This window comes from Manis javanica, chromosome 17 (assembly GCF_040802235.1).
Source record: "Manis javanica isolate MJ-LG chromosome 17, MJ_LKY, whole genome shotgun sequence".
In the NCBI taxonomy this organism is placed as follows: domain Eukaryota; kingdom Metazoa; phylum Chordata; class Mammalia; order Pholidota; family Manidae; genus Manis; species Manis javanica.
In genome coordinates, this window is record NC_133172.1 from 14,978,564 (window position 1) to 15,000,898 (window position 22,335).

The window sequence follows — 22,335 nt, forward strand, 5'->3', positions numbered from 1 at the left end:
CCCTTGAACCCTTGGTAACCACGAATCTAAAGCCTGCAATGCCAATAAGTATATATCTTTCAATAATCACTCTAAATGTAAATGGACTGAATGCAACAATCAAAAGACACAGAGTAATAGAATGGACAAAAAAGCACGACCCATCTATATGCAGCTTACAAGAGACTCATCTCAAACCCAAAGACATGCACAGACTAAAAGTGAATGGATGGAAAAAGATATTTCAGGCAAACAATAGGGAGAAAAAAGCAGGTGTTTCAGTACTTGTATCAGACAAAATAGACTTAAAAAACAAAGAAAGTAATAAGAGATAAAGAAGGACACTACATAATGATAAAGGGCTCACTCCAACAAGAGGATATAACCATTAAAAATATATATGCACCCAATACAGGAGCACCAACATATGTGAAACAAATTCTAATAGAATTAAAGGAGGAAATAGAATGCAATGCATTCATTCTAGGAGACTTCAACACACCGCTCACTCCAAAGGACAGATTCACCAGACAGAAAATAAGTAAGGACACAGAGGCACTGAACAACACACTAGAACAGATGAACCTAACAGACATCTACAGAACTCTACACCCAAAAGTAGCAGGATACACATTCTTCTCAAGTGCACATGGAACATTTTCCAGAACAGACCTTATACTAGGCCACAAAAAGAGCCTCAGTAAATTAAAAAAGATAGAAATTCTACCAACCAACCTCTCAGACCACAAAGGTATAAAACTAGAAATAAATTGTACAAAGAAAACAAAAAGGCTCACAAACACATGGAGGATTAACAACATGCTCCTAAATAATCAATCAATGGATCAATGACCAAATTAAAACAGAGATCAAGCAATATATGGAGACAAATGACACCAACAGCACAAAGCCCCAACTTCTGTGGAACGCAGCAAAGGCAGTTCTAAGAGGAAAGTATATAGCAATCCAGGCCTATTTAAAGAAAGAAGAACAATCCCAAATGAATAGTCCAAATTCACAATTATTGAAACTGGAAAAAGAAGAACAAATGAGGCCCAAAGTCAGCAGAAGGAGGGACATAATCAGAGAAGAAATAAATAAAATTGAGGAGAATAAAACAATAGAAAAAATCAGTGAAACCAAGAGCTGGTTCTTTGAGAAAATAAACACAATAGATAAGCCTCTAGCCAGACTTATTAAGAGAAAAAGAGAACCTACACACATCAACAGAATCAGAAATGAGAAAGGAAAAATCACGACGGACCCCACAGAAATACAAAGAATTATTAGAGAATACTATGAAAACCTATATGCCAACAAGCTGGAAAACCTAGAAGAAATGGACAACTTCCTAGAAAAATACAACCTTCCAAGACTGATCAAGGAAGAAACAGAAAATCTAAACAGACCAATTACCAGCAAGGAAATTGAATCAATAATAAAAAAAACTACCCAAAAACAAAACCCCCAGGCCAGATGGATTCAGCGCTTTTATCAGACATATAGAGAATGCATAATACCCATTCTCCTTAAAGTTTTCCAAAAAATAGAAGAAGAGGGAATACTTCCAAACTCATTCTATGAAGCCAGTATCACTCTAATACCAAAACCAGGCAAAGACCCCACAAAAAAAGAAAATTACAGACCAATATCCCTGATGAACATAGATGCAAAAATACTCAACAAAATATTAGCAAACAGAATTCAAAAATACATCAAGAGGATCATACACCATGATCAAGTGGGATTCATCTCAGGGATGCAAGGATGGTACAACATTCGAAAATCCATCAACATCAGCCACGACATCAACAAAATGAAGGACAGAAATCACATGATCATCTCCATAGACGCTGAAAAAGCATTCGACAAAATTCAACATCCATTCATGATAAAAACTCTCAACAAAATGGGTATAGAGGGCAAGTACCTCAACATAATAAAGGCCATATATGAGAAACCCACAGCCAACATCATACTTAACAGTGAGAAGCTGAAGGCTTTTCCTCTAAGATCAGGAAGCCCACTCTCCCCACTGTTATTCAACATAGTACTGGAGGTCCTAGCCATGGCAATCAGACAAAACAAAGAAATACGAGGCATCTAGATTGGTAAAGAAGAAGTCAAACTGTCACTATTTGCAGATGACATGATATTGTACATAAAGAGCCCTAAAGAATCCACTCCAAAACCACTAGAACTAATATCTGAATTCAGCAAAGTTGCAGGATACAAAATTAAAACACAGAAATCTGTTGATTTCCTATACACTAACAATGAACTAGCAGAAAGAGAAATCAGGAAAACAATTCCATTCACAATTGCATCAAAAAGAATAAAATGCCTAGGAATAAACCTAACCAAGGAAGTGAAAAACTACAAGACACTCTTAAGAGAAATTAAAGAGGACACTAACAAATGGAAACTCATCCCATGCTCCAGGCTAGGAAGAATTAATACATCAAAATGGCCATCCTGCCCAAAGCAATATACAGATTCGATGCAATCCCTATCAAATTACCAACAGCATTCTTCAATGAACTGGAACAAATAGTTCAAAAATTCATATGGAACCGTCAAAGACCCCGAATAGCCAACGCAATTCTGAGAAGGAAGAATAAAGTGGGGGGGATCTCACTCCCCAACTTCAAGCTCTACTACAAAGCCACAGTAATCAAGACAATTTGGTACTGGCACAAGAACAGAGGCACAGACCAGTGGAACAGAATAGAGACTCCAGACATTAACCCAAACATATATGGCCAATTAATATTTGATAAAGGAGCCATGGACATACAATGGGGAAATGACAGTCTCTTCAAACAGATGGTGCTGGCAAAACTGGACAGCTACATGTAAGAGAATGAAACTGGATCACTGTCTAACCCCATACACAAAAGTAAACTCCAAATGAATCAAAGACCTGAATGTAAGTCATGAAACCATAAAACTCTTAGAAAAAAACATAGGCAAAAATCTCATGGACATAAACATGAGTGACTTCTTCATGAACATATCTCCCTGGGTAAGGGAAACAAAGGCAAAAATGAACAAGTGGGACTGTATCGAGCTAAAAAGCTTCTGTACAGCAAAGGACACCATCAATAGAACAAAAAGGCATCCTACAGTATGGGAGAATATATTCATAAATGACAGATCCGATAAAGGGTTGACATCTAAAATATATGAAGAGCTCACGCAGCTCAACAAACAAAAAGCAAATAATCCAATTAAAAAATGGGCACAGGATCTGAACAGACACTTCTCCAAATAATAAATTCAGATGACCAATGGACACATGAAAAGATGCTCCACATTGCTAAGCATCAGAGAAATGCAAAGTAAAACCACAACGAGATACCACCTCACACCAGTAAGGATGGCCACCATCCAAAAGACAAACAACAACAAATGTTGGCGAGGTTGTGGAGAAAGGAGAACCCTCCTACACTGCTGGTGGGAATGTAAATTAGTTCAACCATTGTGGAAAGCAGTATGGAGGTTCCTCAGAATACTCAAAATAGAAATACCATTTGACCTAGGAATTCCACTCCTAGGAATTTATCCTAAGAATGCAGCAGCCCTGTTTGAAAAAGACATATGCACCCCTATTTTATCCCAACACTATTTACAATAGCCAAGAAATGGAAGCAACGTAAGTGTCATTCAACAGATGAATGGATAAAGAAGATGTAGTACATATACACAATGGATTATTACTCAGCCATAAGAAGAAAACAAATCCTACCATTTGCAACAACATGGATGGAGCTAGAGGGTATTATGCTCAGTGAAATAAACCAGGCAGAAAAAGACAAGTATCAAGTGATTTCACTCATCTGTGGAGCATAAGAACAAAGAAAAAAACTGAAGGAACAAAACAGCAGCAGACTTCCAGAACCCAAGAATGGACTAACAGTTACCAAAGGGAAAGGGACTGGGGAGGATGGATGGGAAGGGAGGGGTAAAGCGGGAAAAAGAGGGGCATTACTGTTAGCAGACATAATGTAGGGGGGAGCACAGGAGGACTGTACAGAGAAGACAAGTAGTGCTTCTACAGCATCTTACTATGCTGTTGGACAGTGACTGTAATGGGGTCTGGGAGGGGGACTTGGTGATGGAGCGAGTCTAGTAAACATAATGTTCCTCATGTAATTGTAGATTAATGATACCAAAATAAATAATAATAATAATAATAATGGTATTGTGGTTATCCTTTTTAAAAGAATACTTATCTTTTAGGCATACGTACTGAAAAAAAATGAAACCACATGATATCTGGGATGGCCTTCAAAATCATACAGTGGGTGCGGAAGTGAAGGTGGGTTTCGGGGGTAAAGATGAAATGAGGTTGAACCATGAGTGGATCATAGTTGAAGCTGTGTAATGGAGTCATAGAGGTTCATTATGGTATTCTGGTTTTGTATGGTTTTAAAATTTTCCATTTAAAATACATTTTTATAAAATTGTTAGATGAATAATGTTTGCATAGGAAGATAAGTATGCGATAAAGCCAGGAGTAGTAAAACATGGATGGTAGATTCTTGATAGTGGGTATATGGCATCTACTTTTTGATTTCTGTGATGTTGTTGTATATTTAAAATGTTTTATAGTAAAATACTGGAAAGGAAGAGCCCATCTTTGGACCCTGGCCCATCCTGGGGTGTTCCCTGATGGGTCAAAAGGTGGTGACTGGTGTCACCTGGCCCAAAAGGGGATACAGACCTCTTGCCAAGGTCAAGGCTGTGCTCTGTCTCCTTTCTGGGTGTCAGTTCAATGGATGGTTCGACTAGGCAGTCAGTCCCCAATGGAACTCCCAGTTCTGGCCTGTCCTAAGGACAGACTAGGAGCTGTTTTTATCCTGTCTCTCTGGGGCTGCCCTCAGAGGGTGTCTGGGAGGGCTGTCCAAGGATGTTTGCACATGAAGATACTATTGCTAAGTTACTGAGGGCTGGGCTCACCTGGAAAAAGGTGTTGCTCTCTTTGCCATTGGCAGTAAAGGTCATCAGGCCAGTGGCCAAGTCCACCAGGCAGCCAATGACAAGGTCCGTGTGGCTGATCCGGCCCTGCTGCCCGGGGCTCACAAAGTCCCCACCCCACACCATGTAGCAGTTGCTGCACTTCAGGCTGGAAGCAACAAGGAGTGGTTAGTACCTGGCTTCTCAGCCGAGGTGCTTGGGACCCCAGACATCCCCTCCCCGAGCTCCCAGAATGCCATGACCTCAGAGCCCCTTCCCCAAACACCCACCACCTGCAGACGTGAGCGCCAAAACCCCTCTCCCTAGACCCAGAGCACCACCGAGCTAGAATTCTTGGAAGCTACTGGAAGGTTCTGGAAAGAGAAGAGGGAAAGGGCGCAGGAGGAGAGAAGAGAGAAAGGAGGTAACATAGCTAGGGAGGGTGAGATAGGAAAAGAAAAACGCAGGAAAGATGAACTAGAAAAAGAAGAGGAGAAAAACAGAGTAGGAGCCAGTGGAGGAAAATAAATGAGAAGAGAAGAGGAAAAGGTGGACGAGGATGAAACCCCCTGAGCCAGGTGCCCAGCACTGGCCCCCCACCTCCCTCAGGCCCCACCCTGTTCCCCTGCCCAGCACCTGCTGTGGATGTTGCCTTGTTCATCCCCCATGGTCACTGTCACCATCCGGACCTTGCTGAGATCAAAGTTCATGTCGTGCTGATGGTAGTCAGGGGTGACCCAGCCCACCCACACGCAGCTCGGCTCCTGGCCAGCGAAGACCCGCACAGAGTAATAGTACTGAAGAGGCAAAGGGGGCCAAGGGTCAGTCAGGAAGACATGGGAAGAGCGCTTCCCTGGCATTCTAAGTTGTTTCTGGGTTCTCAGTGTCCTCTGGAAGTTCAACAAGTTGCTGGATTTCAGACCCTGGGTCTATGTCTGTCTGCTTCTGTGTCCACTGATCTATTTCTAGATTCAGGAACCCTTTGGGACTATATTGTGATACCCTCAAATTTGGGCCATTCCCCGGGTTAAAGCAAAGTTATAAATAAATAGTAGCTAACAAATAGCGGACAAATAAATTCACTTAATCCTTATAGTCACCATTATATGGGTACAAATTTTATCCCCATTGTACTGATGGGAAAATCTTCTATATAGCTTCCACAGAAGAGAAGGCATAGAGTGGTGCAATGACTTACCAAGTAGCATCCAGGCAGCCCATAATACTAATCACTAGCCTGTTTGTCTCAGAAAATATCCCAGATTTGGAGTATTCCAAAACTATATTGCAAATTTTGGTTCCCAGGAATATACTAGAATAGCTATTAAATTTGGAAGTGTTGAGTTTATATGGGTGAACCCAAATATTGGAGTCCTGAGTCTATACTGGCTTGTCCCTTGGATTTTGGGATCTCTGGGAGTTACATCACTGTGCTTTATAGATTTACCATGTTCCCTGCAATTGTTTGGCCCCTAGCTATATAGATTTAGGGGTTCAAAGGATTAAATCAGTGTGTGCCATATTTTGTGGTCTCCAGTGTCTATTTGGGTGTTCCCAGGTAAGGGCAGTTACTGGAGATTGTAGCATGACATGTGGAAATTTGGGGGGTCCCCAGCTGAGGGTGCCCACCGTGGTGGTATTGAGTATGATCTCAGGGTCATCACGGTTGTCTGCGGGCACCACCTCTCGCGGGAGTCGGGGCAGTGTGGGGGTGGCTGGTGGCTGAGTCATCATGGCAGCCTTCTTGGCCTTGAATAAGAACCTGCAGTGGGAGGACAGGCTTCCGTGAGAACCAGCTCTCAAGCCCAGACCCCCAGCCCTTCCCCCCACAACACTCGTGATCCTCACATCCATCCTAACTACACCCCATTTCTAATACCGAAGGCCCCATCTCTGGAGGGGTGAAATTCCCAACTGCTGAACATAATCCATCTGGAGGTGCTCTACGCATGCTGATGCAGGGCACACACATTTAAAAGTGCCTCTGGGAACATGAAGACACCCTTTAGGAGATACGGTGGGTCCCCAAGTCAGCATTTCTCATAGGAGTGCCAAAAGCATCTGGGAAAGGACAGTTCATTGCGTGGCACTGTTCCATGCACTGAAGGCATGTAGAATCCTGAGAGCCCCCCAGCAGTTCCCCCAAAACTGTGAGAACTCAAACTTTCTATCATTTCCAAACAGCCCGCAAGACACAAAGAACTACAGCTCATTGAAAAGCCATTGTAGGGGAGAAGCAGATGCAGTTTCAATTCAAGTTTAACGCCTTTGAGAGTCTCCCTTGAAGTTACTTTTTTGGGGGCACCTCGGAGACACAGAAATGATCCCAATTTAGAAGAGCACTATTGTTGACTGGGATACCTTGGGGTACAGTCAACTATCCCAAGATACTGAGGTCTCCATTAGCATCCATCAGCAATGAATCCTTTGAGTCCCACCACGTACCCCAGGATAGTAGAATTCTCTAGATACAGTTTGGCACCCCAATTTTACCTTCTCAGGGAAATTAGAGCATGCCAGGGAAAGAATGTGGTTCACTTGAGACGTGATAGGCTTCCTCAATGTTCTGCCTCCACTTAGTATTTATGGGGTCACTTTGGAATACAATGGGGTTTCTCCAGCTCCTGAGGTTGCCTAACTGGTGTCCCAGGAGAGACCCCAAACCACCCTGGCCCCACCCCTGACTCACCCTCGCCTCTTGCTCTTCTCTGTGGTAGCATCCTTCTCGTTCTCCACCCTGACGGGCGCGGCCTCCACCCCAGCCTGCGCGGTGCCCCCGGGCGCCCCCTCCCTGGCAGTTCCCTCTTTGCTGCCCTCAGCATCGCCCCAGTGCCCAGCCGAGCGACGCAGGTTTTCATAGTCAGGGTCGGGTTCCGCTGCCCGGGCCTCATCCTCCGCAGGCGGCTGCAGGCCGGGGGATGCCAGGGGAGTGGCCCCTGCGGTGCAGCGGAAGTGCTGGTGGAACTGGACCGGAAGGCTCAGCCGGAGGAAGAGCATCTCCACTAGGCTGTTCTGGGAACCCCAGGTGCGGTGAGTCAGGCGCAGGCAGGGGGGCGTGTCCACAGTGCCATCCACACGGGCCACCTGGGTGTGGGCGACCACTGAGTCAGGCGGCCAGCCAGGCCCTGTGTGCATCCTGAACATAGTTACAGCCACCATGAGGCCTCAGAGTCCCTGTGTGAGAATTAGCCAGACTCACTCCTCTGAGCAGATGAGCTCCCGGTGGGACACACAGCTTGACCATGGGGTCTGTGCACCCTCTGTCAACTTTTGTCTGGCACCTTGTGCAGTGGTAGTCCTAGCCAGACACCAGATCCATGTGGGGAGCTCTTAAAACCTACCTATGCACAGGCTTCACTCCAGACCAAACCATCCACCCATCCATCCATTCCACAAATATTTCCTGAGCACCTACTGCACGCCAGGCACTGTTCTAAGTGCTGGGAACACTTCGGTGAGCAGAACAAAGGCCCTGCCCTCTTGGTCTCTAGGGGAGACCACTTGAGGAAAGCAGCCTGGAATGGTCAAGTTTTGTAAAGGCCCCCCAGGTGAATTTTTGTAGAAATACAGCACTCAGAAAAGTGTGCATGTCATAAGCGCACAACGCAATGAGTTTTTAGAGCGACCACATCTGTGCATCCAGCACCTAGACAGACAAACAGGATGTGACCAAGCCCCCGAGAGTCCCCTCTGTGCCCATTAGTCACTACCCTCCCAAGGGCAGTGAGGGGTCTGGTGAAGCAAATGCATGGACCTGGCTAAGTAAGGAGCCAGTGTACTCTAAAGACCAACCCTCACAAGTCTTCTTGAGATTCCATAAATACCTGGAGTGGTGATGCCCCTCCTCAAGGACCAGTTACCGAGGTGGACCTCTGTGCTCTCACCCCAAAACTGTGTGGCCAAGGGTCCCTGTTCCCAGACAGTCTGCAGTCTGTTATAAATCCTTTTTTGCCTCTACTCCTGGAGAGCAGTCTACTGTGATTTGGGCGCAAAGTAACTAAACATCACAGTTGTTCTTCACAGCAACACCCTCCTGATTAAACACACCATAGATTAGCTCTGCCCCTTGAAAGCATGCTCCAAATGGTGTCCACGGTAAGTGATCTTTTGTGTCCGATTTCTTTCACTCAGCATTATGTCTGTGAGATTCGTCCATGTGGTTGTGCACAGGTTACTCTATTTATTTCTCAGCTCTCTGGCCTTCTGTTCTCTGGGTTGAGGACATCATCAGGCAATGGCCATGAACGGTAGGTTCACATCGGCTCCACCAGCCTCTCCCACCCCCAGCACCTCTTTGGTCTTTCTGCCTCCACTGTTGCCACCCAAAAATGCACTGTTAATAGGGACCTTTCCAAAACTCAAATCTACACTGGACATTCCCCTGTTTAAAATCTATTTTTTCCTTGCCTTAACATGCCTCTCCACAAATTGCTTATTCATTACAGAGAGAAAAATAGTAACTTTATGGTGGTGAAACCTGGCAAATTCTCCTTAACCAACAAGTGAAAGTTAACATAATCAGTAATCAGACATGGCAACGTTCCATGCCTCCTGATACCCTGCATTAAGCAGGACACATCACTGCCACAGTATTCCTGCCAAGCATGTGTAACCTGAACCTAGTCATCACAGACAAACCCAAATTGAGGTGTATTCTGCAAAACAGCTCATCTATGCTCTTCAAAAATGTCAGTGTCGTGAAAGAGAAAGACTCAGGAACATTCTACATTAAAGACTAAAGAGATGTAACAGTGACATGTAATCTGTAATCCTGGACAGAAAAGGAAAAAGAGGCATTATTGCCACAGTCAACCAAGGTTGGATATGGACTGTGAATTAGGTTAGTGGTTAGTATATATTGATGTTAAGTGTCCTGATTTTCATTAACTGCACTGTCTGTAAGAGCGTAGCCTGTTCTGCAGAAACACACATTGAAATATTTAGGGATTAAGAAGCATGATGTCTCCAATTTACTCAAATGATTCCGAAAAGAGAGAGATTATGCAATGGGACATGAACAATGCCATGGATGGGAAAACTGAGGCTCAGGAGGGGACGGTCACATGCCCAAAGTTGCACAGCAGGTAAGATGCCAATTCCAGGTCTGTGTGGTTGAAACTATCAGCTGAAGCTCAGCCATCTGAATAGAAGTCAAGCTCTTCCCAGGCTGAGAAAAGGACTGTTACTTTGGTCAATGTGGGCTTTTTATGGTCAGAGTCTGACCCTAAACTCAAACCTTGAGAAAGAAAAGACACTAGAGTCTAAAAATTAGGATACTCAGATTAATGAAGAGCTACTTAAAAACCCCACAGATAATGATTAGTAAGGAAGATACCAAAATGTACCCCAGGATTCATATTTCTTTAAATCTTGTGGTGGAATCAGATGATTATAAGGACTGGAAGTTTCCATTGGGTTCACTTTATCCAGCTCCTCTTTTCTCTCCTCCCCCTTTTTATAGGCAAGGCACCTGGGGCTCAGAAAGACTGTGTTGCCTAGGTCATACCCCCCAAAGCAGCCCTGGGAATCCTCACACCCCCTCTGTGTGGTTTGTGGGCTAACATGGAAGGAAAGGAGAAAAAGGGGGGAGTTGTGGGAAGGCAGGCGTGGAGGTGGATCAAAGGGGGTTGATCCTCACCTCGTAGTGGGGGTGCTCCAAGGGCACGGCTTCAAACTGGGGAAGACTTTTGCTGAACCAGGTGGTGACTGGGCGCTGCATGTTGATGGCAAATGGCTCAAAGCCTTCCTGGAGGCCACAGATGGCAAAGAATCGCAGGGAGCTCACGTCCTGGCCCAGGTTCAGGTGACCCACCTGGCCAGGTCCCAAGCTGCAGACAGGCAGGAAGCCTGGTGGGAGGGGATGGGTGGGCAGCAGTGAGGGTAGGTGGGCAGCGCAAGGGCAACCGTTGGGGGAAAGGTACTGTGGAAGGCGGGAACAGAAGGCGGGAAGCTGGGGGCGGGGCACAGTGTAGGGTCAGGTGAGATGGGAGAAAACCAGAAAGAGGCCATGAGGCCGGTCCTCACCATCCCCAGTCTCAATTTCCCGGAAGGCTGTTTCAGAGCCTGAATCAGACATGAGGACCTCGCCATTGAGGGTGAAGATAATAGTGTTCTCTGTGAGGTCGATCATGCAGCCTACAACATCGCCCGACTGCCAGGGCCGCCCAAATGGCTCACTGCCCAAGTGCCAGCGCTGGCCCTGTGGGGAAGCAAGGGAAAGATTTGGTGTGGGAGAGACACGCAGAGAAGTGGAGACATGCGGAAGTGAGGAGAGACATGTAAAGATACACGTGCAAGGCATCAGGGCCAGGGCATGTGGGACAGATGAGAGGTCACCCCCACAGTGTCCCTCTCCTTTCCTCACATTCCATGGTCCTTGAAATGTAAGGGATAGTCTTTCCTGCTTCCCCTTCCCACGGATCTCTGCTGTCTCATCCCTTCTGCCTGGGTTGTCTGTTGTTTCCGTGGCTGGGCTGGGGTTATGCAGGCCACCAAAGTGGCAGTGTGGGGGCGGTGTCAGCAGCGAACAGAGGGATGGGTAGGAAGAACGAACCTATCAGTATCCCCCATACAGACCAACATACACCCATATGCTCCCAGAATGGGTATAATGGATAAACAGATATAATGAGATGGAGGGTGTATGGCTGAATTGAAGAATGAATCAAATGAAAGCTGAGAGTCTACATGGGTTGATGCAAGTAAGGAAGAAAGTATAGACAGATAGATGGGTGGTTAGATGGCTGGACGGATGGATGGGTGAATAAACAGATGAACTGATGGATGCATGCGTTAAATTATTGGATAGATGAATGGATAGGTAAATGAAATCACAAACTGATTAGACAAATGGCTGACCATGAGTAAGGAGATGGAAAAGTGGATGGTTAAGTGATTATCTGGACAGATGAGTAGATGAATGGATAGTTGGATTTGTGGATAGATGAATGAACAGATAGATGGCTGGATAGACGGATGATGGATGGATATGTGCATAGACAGAGAGAGGGAAGGATGGATGGATGGATGGACGGACGGATGGACAGATGGAGGAGTGGAAACGTAGATGCAGGGCTGAATGGACAGTGAGGCACAGATAGAGGCAGAGCTGGAGTGTATGAGCTGTTGGGGAGACCACAGGGCCTGGCAGAGTAGAGCCCAGGGAGGTACCCACGCGGTGCCCATTGAAGATATAGGCCAGCTCATCGGCTCCCAGCTCCACGTCAGGCCGCAGCTCCGGCCTCGCCCAGCCTACTCGCATCTCACCCGTGGTGACCGCCTCGAACTCAAAGTACCAGCGGCCGCTCTGCACTGCATAGGATTTCTCTGCCCGGAAGATGCGCACCCGGTCCCAACGAGACTGGCTCTCCACCTGACCTACAAATGGGGCCAGGCAGAGTCAGAGGCTGAGTGCAGAGTGGATCTCAAGACACTGGAAGGTTTGCTGGGAGAGACCAGGGAAGCTAAGTGCCTTGGGAGCTGGGGGAAGAGCGACAATTTCTTGGTATTAGAGAAGAGTTGGTGTGTCAGAGAGAGGTAGGAGGGGCCTACTGGGGAGGTCCCCCACACCCTTTAGCAGTCAGGGTTCTCAAAGAAGAGATACTGACAGAGACATAGAGAGAGAAAGTGAGGTCAGTCACAGTCATAGTCTAAGGTTAAGGGTCAGGATTAAGGTCAATGTTTAGAATCAAGGGTTGAGAGCAGGATTCAAGAAAGTGGGTCAGAGTCAGGTTCAGGGAGGGGATAAAATAGGTTGGAGGAGAGAAATTGAAGGATGAGGACCACAGCCAGAGTTGGGCTGGGATTGGGAGTCAGTGGCTGATCAGGGGTCAGGTCAGAGGTAGGGATAAGGGGCTCTCTGAGTTCTTGGATGTGTGGCTCCATGTTGTAGTTAAAGTCCAGAGGCTAGGGGTTAGGGGTCATAGCTGGGGATCAGAAGCTAGAGTCAGGGGTCAGGGTTAGTGCTCTCTGGGCTCCTGGTCTGGCAACTTAGTGTTGTAGCCACAGCCCAGGTAGGAAGGTCAAGTCAGTAGTCAAGATTGGGTTCAGGGTCAGGGTCAGAGTAAGGTCAGGGTGGTGGGGAGGGAACAGTGTCATAGATGTAGCCCATTCAGGCTGAGTGAGGTGAGAGACCAGGGGTCAAGGGCAGGGTGAGGGCCTGAGGTCAGCACTCACTGGGCTCCTGGTCCGGCGGCTCGATGTTGTAGCCGTAGCCCAGCAGAGTGCGCACGGCCTGGCAGAGGCTGTCCCGGTTGCTGCGCTTGGTGGCCTCATCCAGCAGGCGGTAGGGCACGAGGCGAGGGTTTCGGCGTGCTGGGATGTCCTGCACAGCACTGTAGCTCCAGCCCTGGGCCACACGGTCTCGAGCCCACACGTTGTGACCGTTTTCCGCCAGCCTGTCCACCAGCGTCATCTGCGCTGGTGTCAGCCGCACATGGCTCAGGTCCAGTGGCGCCGGCTTGTACCCATTGCTCATCATGTACCTGAGGGTGTGGCAGGGCTCAGTGAGATGAAACCCTCACCTCCACTTCTGGGCTCTGTCCCATTGGACACCTGACTTCTGACCCTTGTTCCCAGGATCCTGTGACCTTAGCTCTGAGTCTCAGAATTTTTACCTTTGATCTCTGACTTAAGGGTTCTATGATTCCCTTGAATAAGCTTTGAGACACCTGACCTCTAAACCCAGGATCCTGTGACCCTAGCGAGGACTTTGATTTCACCGACCTCTGGCTTCTTTCTGTAACACCTTCATGGTGATTGTGGGAGTCTGATCTCTGTCCTTCGAACTCTCTGACCTCTCACCTCTGAGGTTTCTGACCTCTGACCCCAAGCCCTATCATGCCAGACTCCTGGCTTTAAAGTCCTTGACCTCGGAATGCTGGCCACTATCCCCAGTTACCTTTGATATTTCACTTATAATTTTAGAATCCCTTACCTACAACTCCAATATCTTACCTCTTTCCATTGACCCTTTGCCTCTAATCTAGAGGTATTACCTCTGCTGTCTCATTTTCCCTGACTCTGCATCCAGACTCACTGTCTCTCTCTCTCTCTCTCTCTCTCTCTCTCTCTCTCTCTCTCTCTCTCTCTCTCTCTCTCTCTCTTTTTCTCTGGAACTCCTAATTCCACAATCCTGACACCTCCCCAGGACACTCACTCCACTCCAGAGCGCCACCCCTGGCCCCAGTCCTATGGCCTTCACCCTAACAGGTGTCCCCTTCATCTCTGACCTCAACCTCCCCACAAGTCCTGTCGACAGCCCAGCTCTCACTGTGCCATCCCCAGCCCCCTACTCTGTTCCCCAGAGGGGACCCAGGCCACCCACACTCACGTCTTGGGGAGTTTTGTCTTCTTCAGGTTGTCCTCTGCTTTCTCGTCAGCCATGCCCACATGGCAGCCCAGTGCCAGCAAAGTCCTGGGGTCAGGGGTGGGGGATAGAAGGGACAGGGTCACCCCACACAGCTTCCCCACCCTGGCCTCACCCCCCTAGCCCGGGCTGCCCTCCTGCCCAGGCCCCTTCAGCTCTGTCTCTGGGCCCCCAGCTCTCTCCCTTCCTCTGGCCTTCTGAGTGTCTTTGTCCCCATCGCCCTGTGTGTGTCCCTATCTCTCTGTGCCTTGGTCTCTGTGTCTATGCCTCTTGTCTTTCCCTTTTTCTTTGTCCCTGTATATCTTTGTGCCCATCTTTTCCTGCCTGCTTCCTTCCCTGTCTCTTTCTGCATCTTTCACTTTCTGCGCATCTCTATGCCTCTGTCCGCAGTCAGTCTCTGCCTCATGATCCTTGTCTCCCTCTCTCTCTCCGTCTCTCTGCTTCCTTCCCTGTCTCAGTCTGTCTCCCTCTCTGGTTTCTCCTTGCCCCCTCCCCACCAGCATTCACTCCTGGGCCCTGTAGCCTCCTCACTTGAGCGTCTCCCCTGACATTTGCAGGTTGTAATTCCTCTCAGGCTCTGGTAGGCTGTGGAAGTTCACAAGACATGGGTGCAGCCTCTTATTGTCATCCCGAACCTGAAGAAATGCCAGAGTCAACTCCTCGGTTCCCCTTCTTCCCCCAGCACTCCCAGACTGTGACCCCTGACCTCCCACCCTAGGTTCTGCCACCAAAACCCAAGGACTCCCTGGGATCCTAAAGTCCCTTCCCCCCCAACAGGCCCCTCCCCACTAGTGAGCCATTTTCACTCCCCGACAGCAAGTCTAGACTGACTCCCTTGTGCTGCAGGCACCCCTCACCGGGCCATAGGTCCAGCCCTGCTCGATGCGAGTCAGTGCCCAGAGTTCATGGATGTTCTCCGCCAGCTTCTCTCGAATACGCTCCAGATGGGGAGGCAGGACAATCTGGGAGCAGGGGATGTTTGTGAGGCCCCTGGGTGCCCTCCAGCCCGCTCCGTGACCCCTCTTCCCTGAACAATACAAGCCCTGGACAGTTCCCCCGACTAATTCTTTTCACCTCTTCTGCTGTTCCCAGTCCTTCTCCTTATCACCTTGCCCTGACTCCAGGGTACGCAGCCAGCTGAATTAGGATTTAGCATCATCAGAATGAAAGAATATCTGGGATTAGGACTATCTCCCCTTGTGGCATGAGGACTGGGAACTCCTTGGCGCTGCCTGTCTCCACCGTTTTCCCAGCCCTGCCCAGCCCAGAGCCAGGTCCAGAGGAGATGCTGGGGAAATGTTTGCTCAATGGACGGATTAGTCTTCTCCCTTGTCTATACAATGAGGATTGGAACAATACTTAACTCATTATTCTTATCTCATAAGGGTTCAGTAGAATCATTTACATAAGCCACTAAATGTTATATAAATTATATAGATGCTTGGCACATAGTAGGTGCCTAATAAAGATTTAGATGGTTGGTGTTCTGCAGGCAAGAAATAATGACGGTTTGGACCAGGGAGGGCCATGGGCAGGAAAGGAGGGGGTGGGAGGGATATCCAGGAGGCCAGGTGGACAGCCATGAGGCTGATGGGCTGGGGGCCGGGGAAGGGAGATATCCAGAAGGAGACCCAGGGCTCTGTCTACTCACAGGGCAATGGGCCTTACTTCACCCCTGAAATAATGTTACTACCACCACTAACAGTAACTGTATTATTGAGTACTTAGTATTTCCTCAGGACCGTGTGAAGCACTCCACATATATTAACTCCTCTAACCTCACAATAATGCTACAAGGTAGGTTTGTCCTCACAGATGAGGAAACTGAGGCACAGGGAAGTGAAGCCAAATGCCCGTGGTGACACACTGAACACCAAACTGTTGCAGTCAGGCTCCTAAACACAAAATATCCTCTCTGATAGGGATAAGCTTGAGGGGAGAGAGGGGAGTTGAGGTTGGGATAAGAGGAGTAGAGAGGCCTAGTGCAGAATTGTGGCAGATTAGATCACAGGCTCTGGAATCCCCACCTGGGTTCAAAGCAGCTCTGTGACTTGTGACTTGCACAGGTTGCTTAACCTCTCTGGGCTTCGCTTTCCTCAACTGTCAATCAGGGCCATCACAGTCCTTTCTTTAGGGGGCCTGTAGTGAGAACTCTCTGAAACTGAGATTCTGCCTTGAGAGGGTCCTTTGCCTCCACGTTGCCTCATTTTCCCCATCTGTTAAACAACAAGGTTCTCCGCTTTCAGGCAGCCTCCCTGACTCTTAAGGGAGGCTGCCTCACCAGAAGATCCCTACAGGGCTGGCAGTACCTGCACAGTGTCCACGGGGCAGGGCACAAAGTCAGTGTGTGAGAGGCAGCGGCTGGGGCCCACCAGGTGGGGCCCCCGGGGCCCTTCCCGCCGGTACTCCTTGATGGGCTCCAGATGGAGTCGCTCTCGAGGGAGCACGGCCTCATGGCACGGGGCGTAGCCAGGTGGAGGAAGGAACTTGAATTCACCATGGCGGCCACCAAGGAGGAACCGCACCCTAGATGGGAGAGTGGCGTCACTGCTGGGGCACCTTACGAGGAGATCCATGCCAGGGGGAGGGGCTAAGGAATCTGTGCTCCTGGGATCAGTGGGAGGTCTGGGGAGACCTGAGGTCACTGGGTGTCATAGTGTCTTAGAGGTCACTTAGGGGTCAGAAAGGATCTAAGGTCAAAAGAATGTCTGAGGGCAATGAGAATCATTGGCGAATCCTAAAAGTGGAAAGTATGGGGTCATTGTGGAGTTAACACAAGGTCATGGGAAGGTCCTTTGGAGGGGACCCTGGGTCAACAGAGCAATTGGGAATATTGGAAGGTTTGGGGGAGACCAACAAAAAAGTCATTTGGAAGCCACTGAGAGTCTGGTGTAACTATGAGGTAATCATAGTCACCCCTGAGTGGTGATTTGGAAGTCCCCCACAGAGCACAGGGTCATTAGGAAAAGACTGAGTTTTTGAGGGGTCTCTGAAATAACAGGTCACTGAGGGGTCACTGGGAGACTATGGAGCAATTGGGAGACCACTGGGAGATGTTAGGGTTATGGGGAAATTGTTAAGAGCATGGAGTCATGAGAAGAGTCCTAGATCACTGTGGGGGATCCCTGGGAGGGATGGGGGTCATTAGATCATTGTCAGATTCTGGAGTCATTTGGAGATCACTGGAATGGCATAGAGTCATTCAGAGAGTCTGAGGTCATTTGGGAGGCAACCAGGAGGATCTGGAGTTATTAGAAGGTCTGAAATCTAGGGGACACTTGGCGGTCACTGGAAGGACATGGAGTTGGGGAGAAGATGGGGTTATTGAGAGGACACTGAAAGTGTGTGGGATTGTGAAACAGTCATGGGACCTTCACGCGGGGATCTGGCCAGTCAGTCCTGAGGGTAGGCTGCTGGATCTTGGCCTCACAGCAGGCCACAGGATGATTAGAAGGGCTGCTTGGGGACAGTCCCAGGTCTGGGGACTGGGAAGGGGGCAGGGGCAAGTCCTCACTTGACACCAGCTGAGAAGCTGACAACAGGGAAGAAGAGCCCATTAAGGTTGAAGGCCTCAAAGACGCCCTGCACAGGACAGCCATTGATGCGGAAGGAGATGGATGGCACGCTGAGGTCCAGGCAGCAGCTGACCACGTCCTCAGGAGCCAGAAGGTGCTGCCCTGGGGAAGTCACCAGGCGTGCCACGTGTCCTGCACCAAGGTCACCAGGAAGGGGTCAGAAGTCAGAAGGCCCAGAGACCACTTGTCTCAAGAGCCAAGAGGCAAACATTAAAGGGGTTCAGATTCTGGAAACCCTAAGGCCAAGTGTTCCCAGGGAGGGTCCTGTAGCTCTGAAGGGTGATAGTAAAAGTTCCCCTTAGTTTAGGATCCTAAGAGCTTAAGAGTCATAAGCTAAAGCCCTCCTGGAGTTAGGATTCTGGAACCTTTGGGATCAGAAGTCAAAATCAGAGGTCACAATAACTGGGTAGTTTCCTGACATTTCCAGGGTCAAAAATCATACATCATCTGGGGTCAGCATTCTAGAGGCTATGAGGAAATGAGTTAGGGCCAAGATTCTGGAAGGTTTAAGGTTAGGGTCATGGTAAATGAGTTATGGGTTGAGAGCTGGCCTGTTCTGGGGGGTCGGGATCCCAAGAACCCCAAGGTGTGTGGTGAGCATCTTGGAAACTCTAGGGTCAATGGTCAGGATGAGGGTCCCCTGAAAGGATCCAGATACCTGTCCAGAGATGCAGTCCGTCAAAGCCGTAGGAATAGAGGTCATCGCCGACCCCGTTGCCGCCCCAGCCCTCGCCGCCCCCAGGGTAGGGGCTGTAGCCCTCGGTGAGGGCCCAGCCCACGCGCAGGTGGGTGGCCTGAGCTGTCAGGAACGGAGCCACCTCATCCACCATCACCTCAAAGTACCATTTGCTGTACTGCGTGGAGCCCTCTGCCCGGCCCACAAAGATGTTGGGGCGGGTGCTGCAGAGAGATGGAACAAGAGGGGGTGAGGGAGAGATGGAGAGCAGAGCCAGCTTGTGGGGGGATGGGGAGGGAGAAAGAGAAAGATATACACACAGGACGGAAAGGAAGTGACATGGCAACAGAGAGATGCAGAGACAGAAAGCAGAGACAGACAGACATCGAAAGACAGGGAAGAGAGAGAGAGGAGACGGAGTAAAAGAAATGGAGGAGAAATAGAAACAGAGACAGAAAGATGAAGACAAAAGAGCAAACAGAGAAAGGAGAGAGAAAGAGACAGGCAGAAAAGGGGCAGGGAGAGGGGACAAGAAGAGTGGGGGCCAGGGGTGAGCTAGGGGCAGAGCAGACACCTGTGAGGAGCAGGAGGTTAGTCCTGGGGCAGCACAGGTGGAGGAAGGGACATCCACCTGTGTGTGGAGCCTCTGAGTCAGGACGAGGGGGGTGAGCTGCTGAGTTCTGGAGTCAGGGTTAAGTCAGGCTGAGGTTGGTTGGGGTTAGGGACCAACCTGGTGACATAGTTGATGAGGTTTGTTTGCAGCAGAAGCTCACGCCCAGGGAGCAAGTTCTCGGTAATGAGATCTTGGTTGGAGCGTACGGCCACGCCATTACACACACACAGGGAACACAGCACATCCAGCACCTGGAGGTCAAGGTCAGAGGTCAAGGTGGGAGGGCACCAGGGCCAGAGTCTATGGAAGGCCCAGGGTGGGAAGCCGGGAGCAAAGGATGATGTGTGAGGACAGGAGATGGAGATTTTGACTGAGAGAAGGTGGGAGGTCAGGGGTCACAGAGAAAAGTCAAGAGTCAGAAAGGTCAGGTGAGAGGCTGGGGGGTCATATGAGTTGGGCTAAGTTATCGACAATGTAAGAGGGGAGACTGGAGTAAGAGGTGAGAGGCCAGAGAGAAGAGGAAAGGATGGCTCAGTGAGAGAGCACAGGGAACAAGATGAGAGTTTAGATCAGCAGGGGTTGCACACTTGCGCCTTTGGGGGCTGCGTGGACAATGTAAATACATGAAATGATAGATATAATGCAGTGGGAACCAGCAGAACCTGGGGCAAACTGTATATGCAGCCCACCTGAAGACTACAAAATCAGAAATTTTAAAAATGTATATGTCATGATGCACAGAAACTGAAAGTTTCTGTGATATGACTGCCCTTGCACTGTTCACCATGTAAGAACTTATTCACTATGTAAGAACTCGTTCGTTATGCTTCAGAAGATTGGAGACTGTTGAGAATTAGGCTTGGGGTTGATTAATGATTGTGCATTGAGTCCCCTATTCAGAATTTTATTGTTGTTAACAACCATTTGATCAATAAATATGAGAGATGCCCTCTCAAAAAAAAATGTATATGTCAGAGGTCCAGTGAAGCCTATCTGTGGCCCAGAATCCATTTAAGAACCATGAGCTTGAGACCCTTGCGTTCAGACGGAAGCAGGTGGGAGAGGAGTCCAGATGAGAGGGAGATGACAAGGGGCTGGAGGAGGGCAGGGAATTCCAGGGCCCCAGGAAAGGTCAGGGCTCAGAGCTGCGGGATGAGAGGCAAGAGGTGAGGGACCAACCTTGTGGTTCCTCCCGTGCTTGTCCAGGAGAGAGATGATGGACTTGATGTGGTTCTCCTGGATGATATTCAGGACTTCGGGGCTCTCAATCAGTACACAGTACAGCACCTCCAGGATCCCTGCACAGGAGATGCGGTGAGAGGGGAGGTGGCTGAAACCCTCCCCTCCCCCAAGCCCCTGTCCCCTTCCCCGGCTCTCCTACCAGACGAGGCCTCCAGCCGATCCAGCTTGCTGACCAGCCAGTCCAAGTTGTGGGAGAAGAGGGCACAGTTGGTCCGATTGCCACGGATCAGAGAGGCTGAGAGTTCAAAGCGGGGTCAGAGCCAATGGGACTAGGGACCTGGGGTGCTCTAGGGGGAGTCAGGACTGAGGTTGCTTACCCAAGAGTTCATAGAGCAAGTTCACAATCTCTTTCCAGGACTCAGCTGCCTCCTCCCCTGCAAATTCGGCAAAGTGGGCAGCAGTGGTGTAGACATTTAGGCGGTCAATGCAGTTCAGGACCAGGGAGAGCATCCCCTGGGGTGGGGAAAACGGGCAGTGTTGCCACAGGAGTCCCAGGCCCTCCTTCCCTCAGCTGGCTTTCTCTGAGTTGCTCATTCATCGGCCTTCAACAACTAGTGACAGGTGTTCCCAGATCTAAGCCAGTGCCTAGCTCCAAGTCCCCATTCACTGCCACCACCCACCGCTCCTCCTGGGCTCCCCAGGTCTATCCTTGTCCTCCCTGGCTGTTACCAACATAACACATCCTTATTCACACCAGGACTGAATGTGTGCCTCTCCTTCCCAAACTTTCCTTCCCATCCTATCCACTTCCAAGCACCTGATTCCTGGGCCCAGTTATCCTAGTTCATTCTCCACAACAACCACGAAGGCGATTTTTCATTTTCTCTCTTTACATTTTAATATTTTGTCTTCTTTCATTGTGAATTATAACTGACATACAGAAACACACATAAAACATATACAGTCAATTCTTATCACTTGTGGTGGTTAGGTTCTGTAAAGTCACTGGAAACACTGAATTAGCGGATACTGAACCATTGCTCCCAGGGGTGGGGGAATACAGGGAGCTCCTCGGAGTCACATTTTCATCAATCAATACATACCTTTGTTTTATGTGTGCTTCTGTGTAAAGACACTGAATTTATATTGTTGACTCATTAACATTAGATTCATGGCCAACAGCACTATAGAACTCATGCCTGGATGAAGCTTATCTAGGACGTGTTTCCTCGGTAAGGCACATCCCAGCCTCCTTACACTTAAGAACACTGGACTACATTTGGGCACTACACTTGGGGTGCAAAATCAACAGAAAGCATAAAAAGGTGAAAAATGTGGCACTGAATAAGTCATGAAAAGGACATTTGTTTACAGCATGAGAGCTGAAAGAGAAGGCAGATTATTGCCTTGTTTAGCCTCTGCCGGAAACGCGCAAGTCAGATGACTCAAATTTCTTGCCGCACTGCCCTTGTCCACAAATGACCACAAATATACACTACAGGTATTGATTTAGGGTTAACACGTTTCAGCAAGTAAGCAAATTTGCAAATCCAGAATCTGCAAATAATAAAGATCAACACTATACAGGTGTTATAGTCATGACCCAGCTCAAGAAAGAGAACATTACCAGCCATGCACAAGTCAACTGGCTGCCCCTCCTGACCACACAAACCTCTCTGCTATCTGCTAGGAATAACTATTATCCTGCCTTTTAGGGGAATCCTTTCCTTGTTTTCCTCTACCGCTTATGGATGCATCTGTGAAGTCTGTTTTGCCTGCTTTTGAATTCGGGATATACAGTACATGCTCTTTTGTACATGGATGTTTTTGCTATTATGTTTTAAGATTCAAGAGCATTTTTTCATGTGGCTGTTCATTTTCATTCTGAGTACTATCTATACCCATTGTATGGCTATTTCACATTTGCGGGTCCATTCTAGTGGTGGTGGACACTTAGGTTGTTTCCAGTTTTAGGCTATTACAA

The 22,335-nt window shown here is 48.5% G+C and overlaps 1 protein-coding gene across 2 annotated transcripts in view; it reads right to left on the reverse strand.

The window, feature by feature from the left end:
* The window catches only part of RYR1 (ryanodine receptor 1), a 114,256-nt gene that overhangs the window by 76,839 nt on the left and 15,082 nt on the right, over nucleotides 1-22,335 (reverse strand). For both annotated transcript variants that reach the window (XM_037021731.2, XM_037021730.2), the window contains exons 14-31: nucleotides 20,729-20,864; nucleotides 20,551-20,646; nucleotides 20,349-20,467; nucleotides 19,287-19,420; nucleotides 18,539-18,780; nucleotides 17,820-18,012; nucleotides 16,615-16,831; nucleotides 15,163-15,267; nucleotides 14,837-14,940; nucleotides 14,270-14,353; nucleotides 13,114-13,421; nucleotides 12,113-12,315; nucleotides 10,963-11,137; nucleotides 10,577-10,785; nucleotides 7,628-8,022; nucleotides 6,568-6,700; nucleotides 5,575-5,735; nucleotides 4,942-5,107 (exon numbers count right to left, since the gene is read on the reverse strand). In XM_037021731.2, the coding sequence (XP_036877626.2) occupies nucleotides 4,942-5,107; nucleotides 5,575-5,735; nucleotides 6,568-6,700; nucleotides 7,628-8,022; nucleotides 10,577-10,785; nucleotides 10,963-11,137; nucleotides 12,113-12,315; nucleotides 13,114-13,421; nucleotides 14,270-14,353; nucleotides 14,837-14,940; nucleotides 15,163-15,267; nucleotides 16,615-16,831; nucleotides 17,820-18,012; nucleotides 18,539-18,780; nucleotides 19,287-19,420; nucleotides 20,349-20,467; nucleotides 20,551-20,646; nucleotides 20,729-20,864 (3,180 nt within the window). The remainder of the gene's footprint in view (nucleotides 1-4,941; nucleotides 5,108-5,574; nucleotides 5,736-6,567; nucleotides 6,701-7,627; nucleotides 8,023-10,576; nucleotides 10,786-10,962; nucleotides 11,138-12,112; nucleotides 12,316-13,113; nucleotides 13,422-14,269; nucleotides 14,354-14,836; nucleotides 14,941-15,162; nucleotides 15,268-16,614; nucleotides 16,832-17,819; nucleotides 18,013-18,538; nucleotides 18,781-19,286; nucleotides 19,421-20,348; nucleotides 20,468-20,550; nucleotides 20,647-20,728; nucleotides 20,865-22,335) is intronic.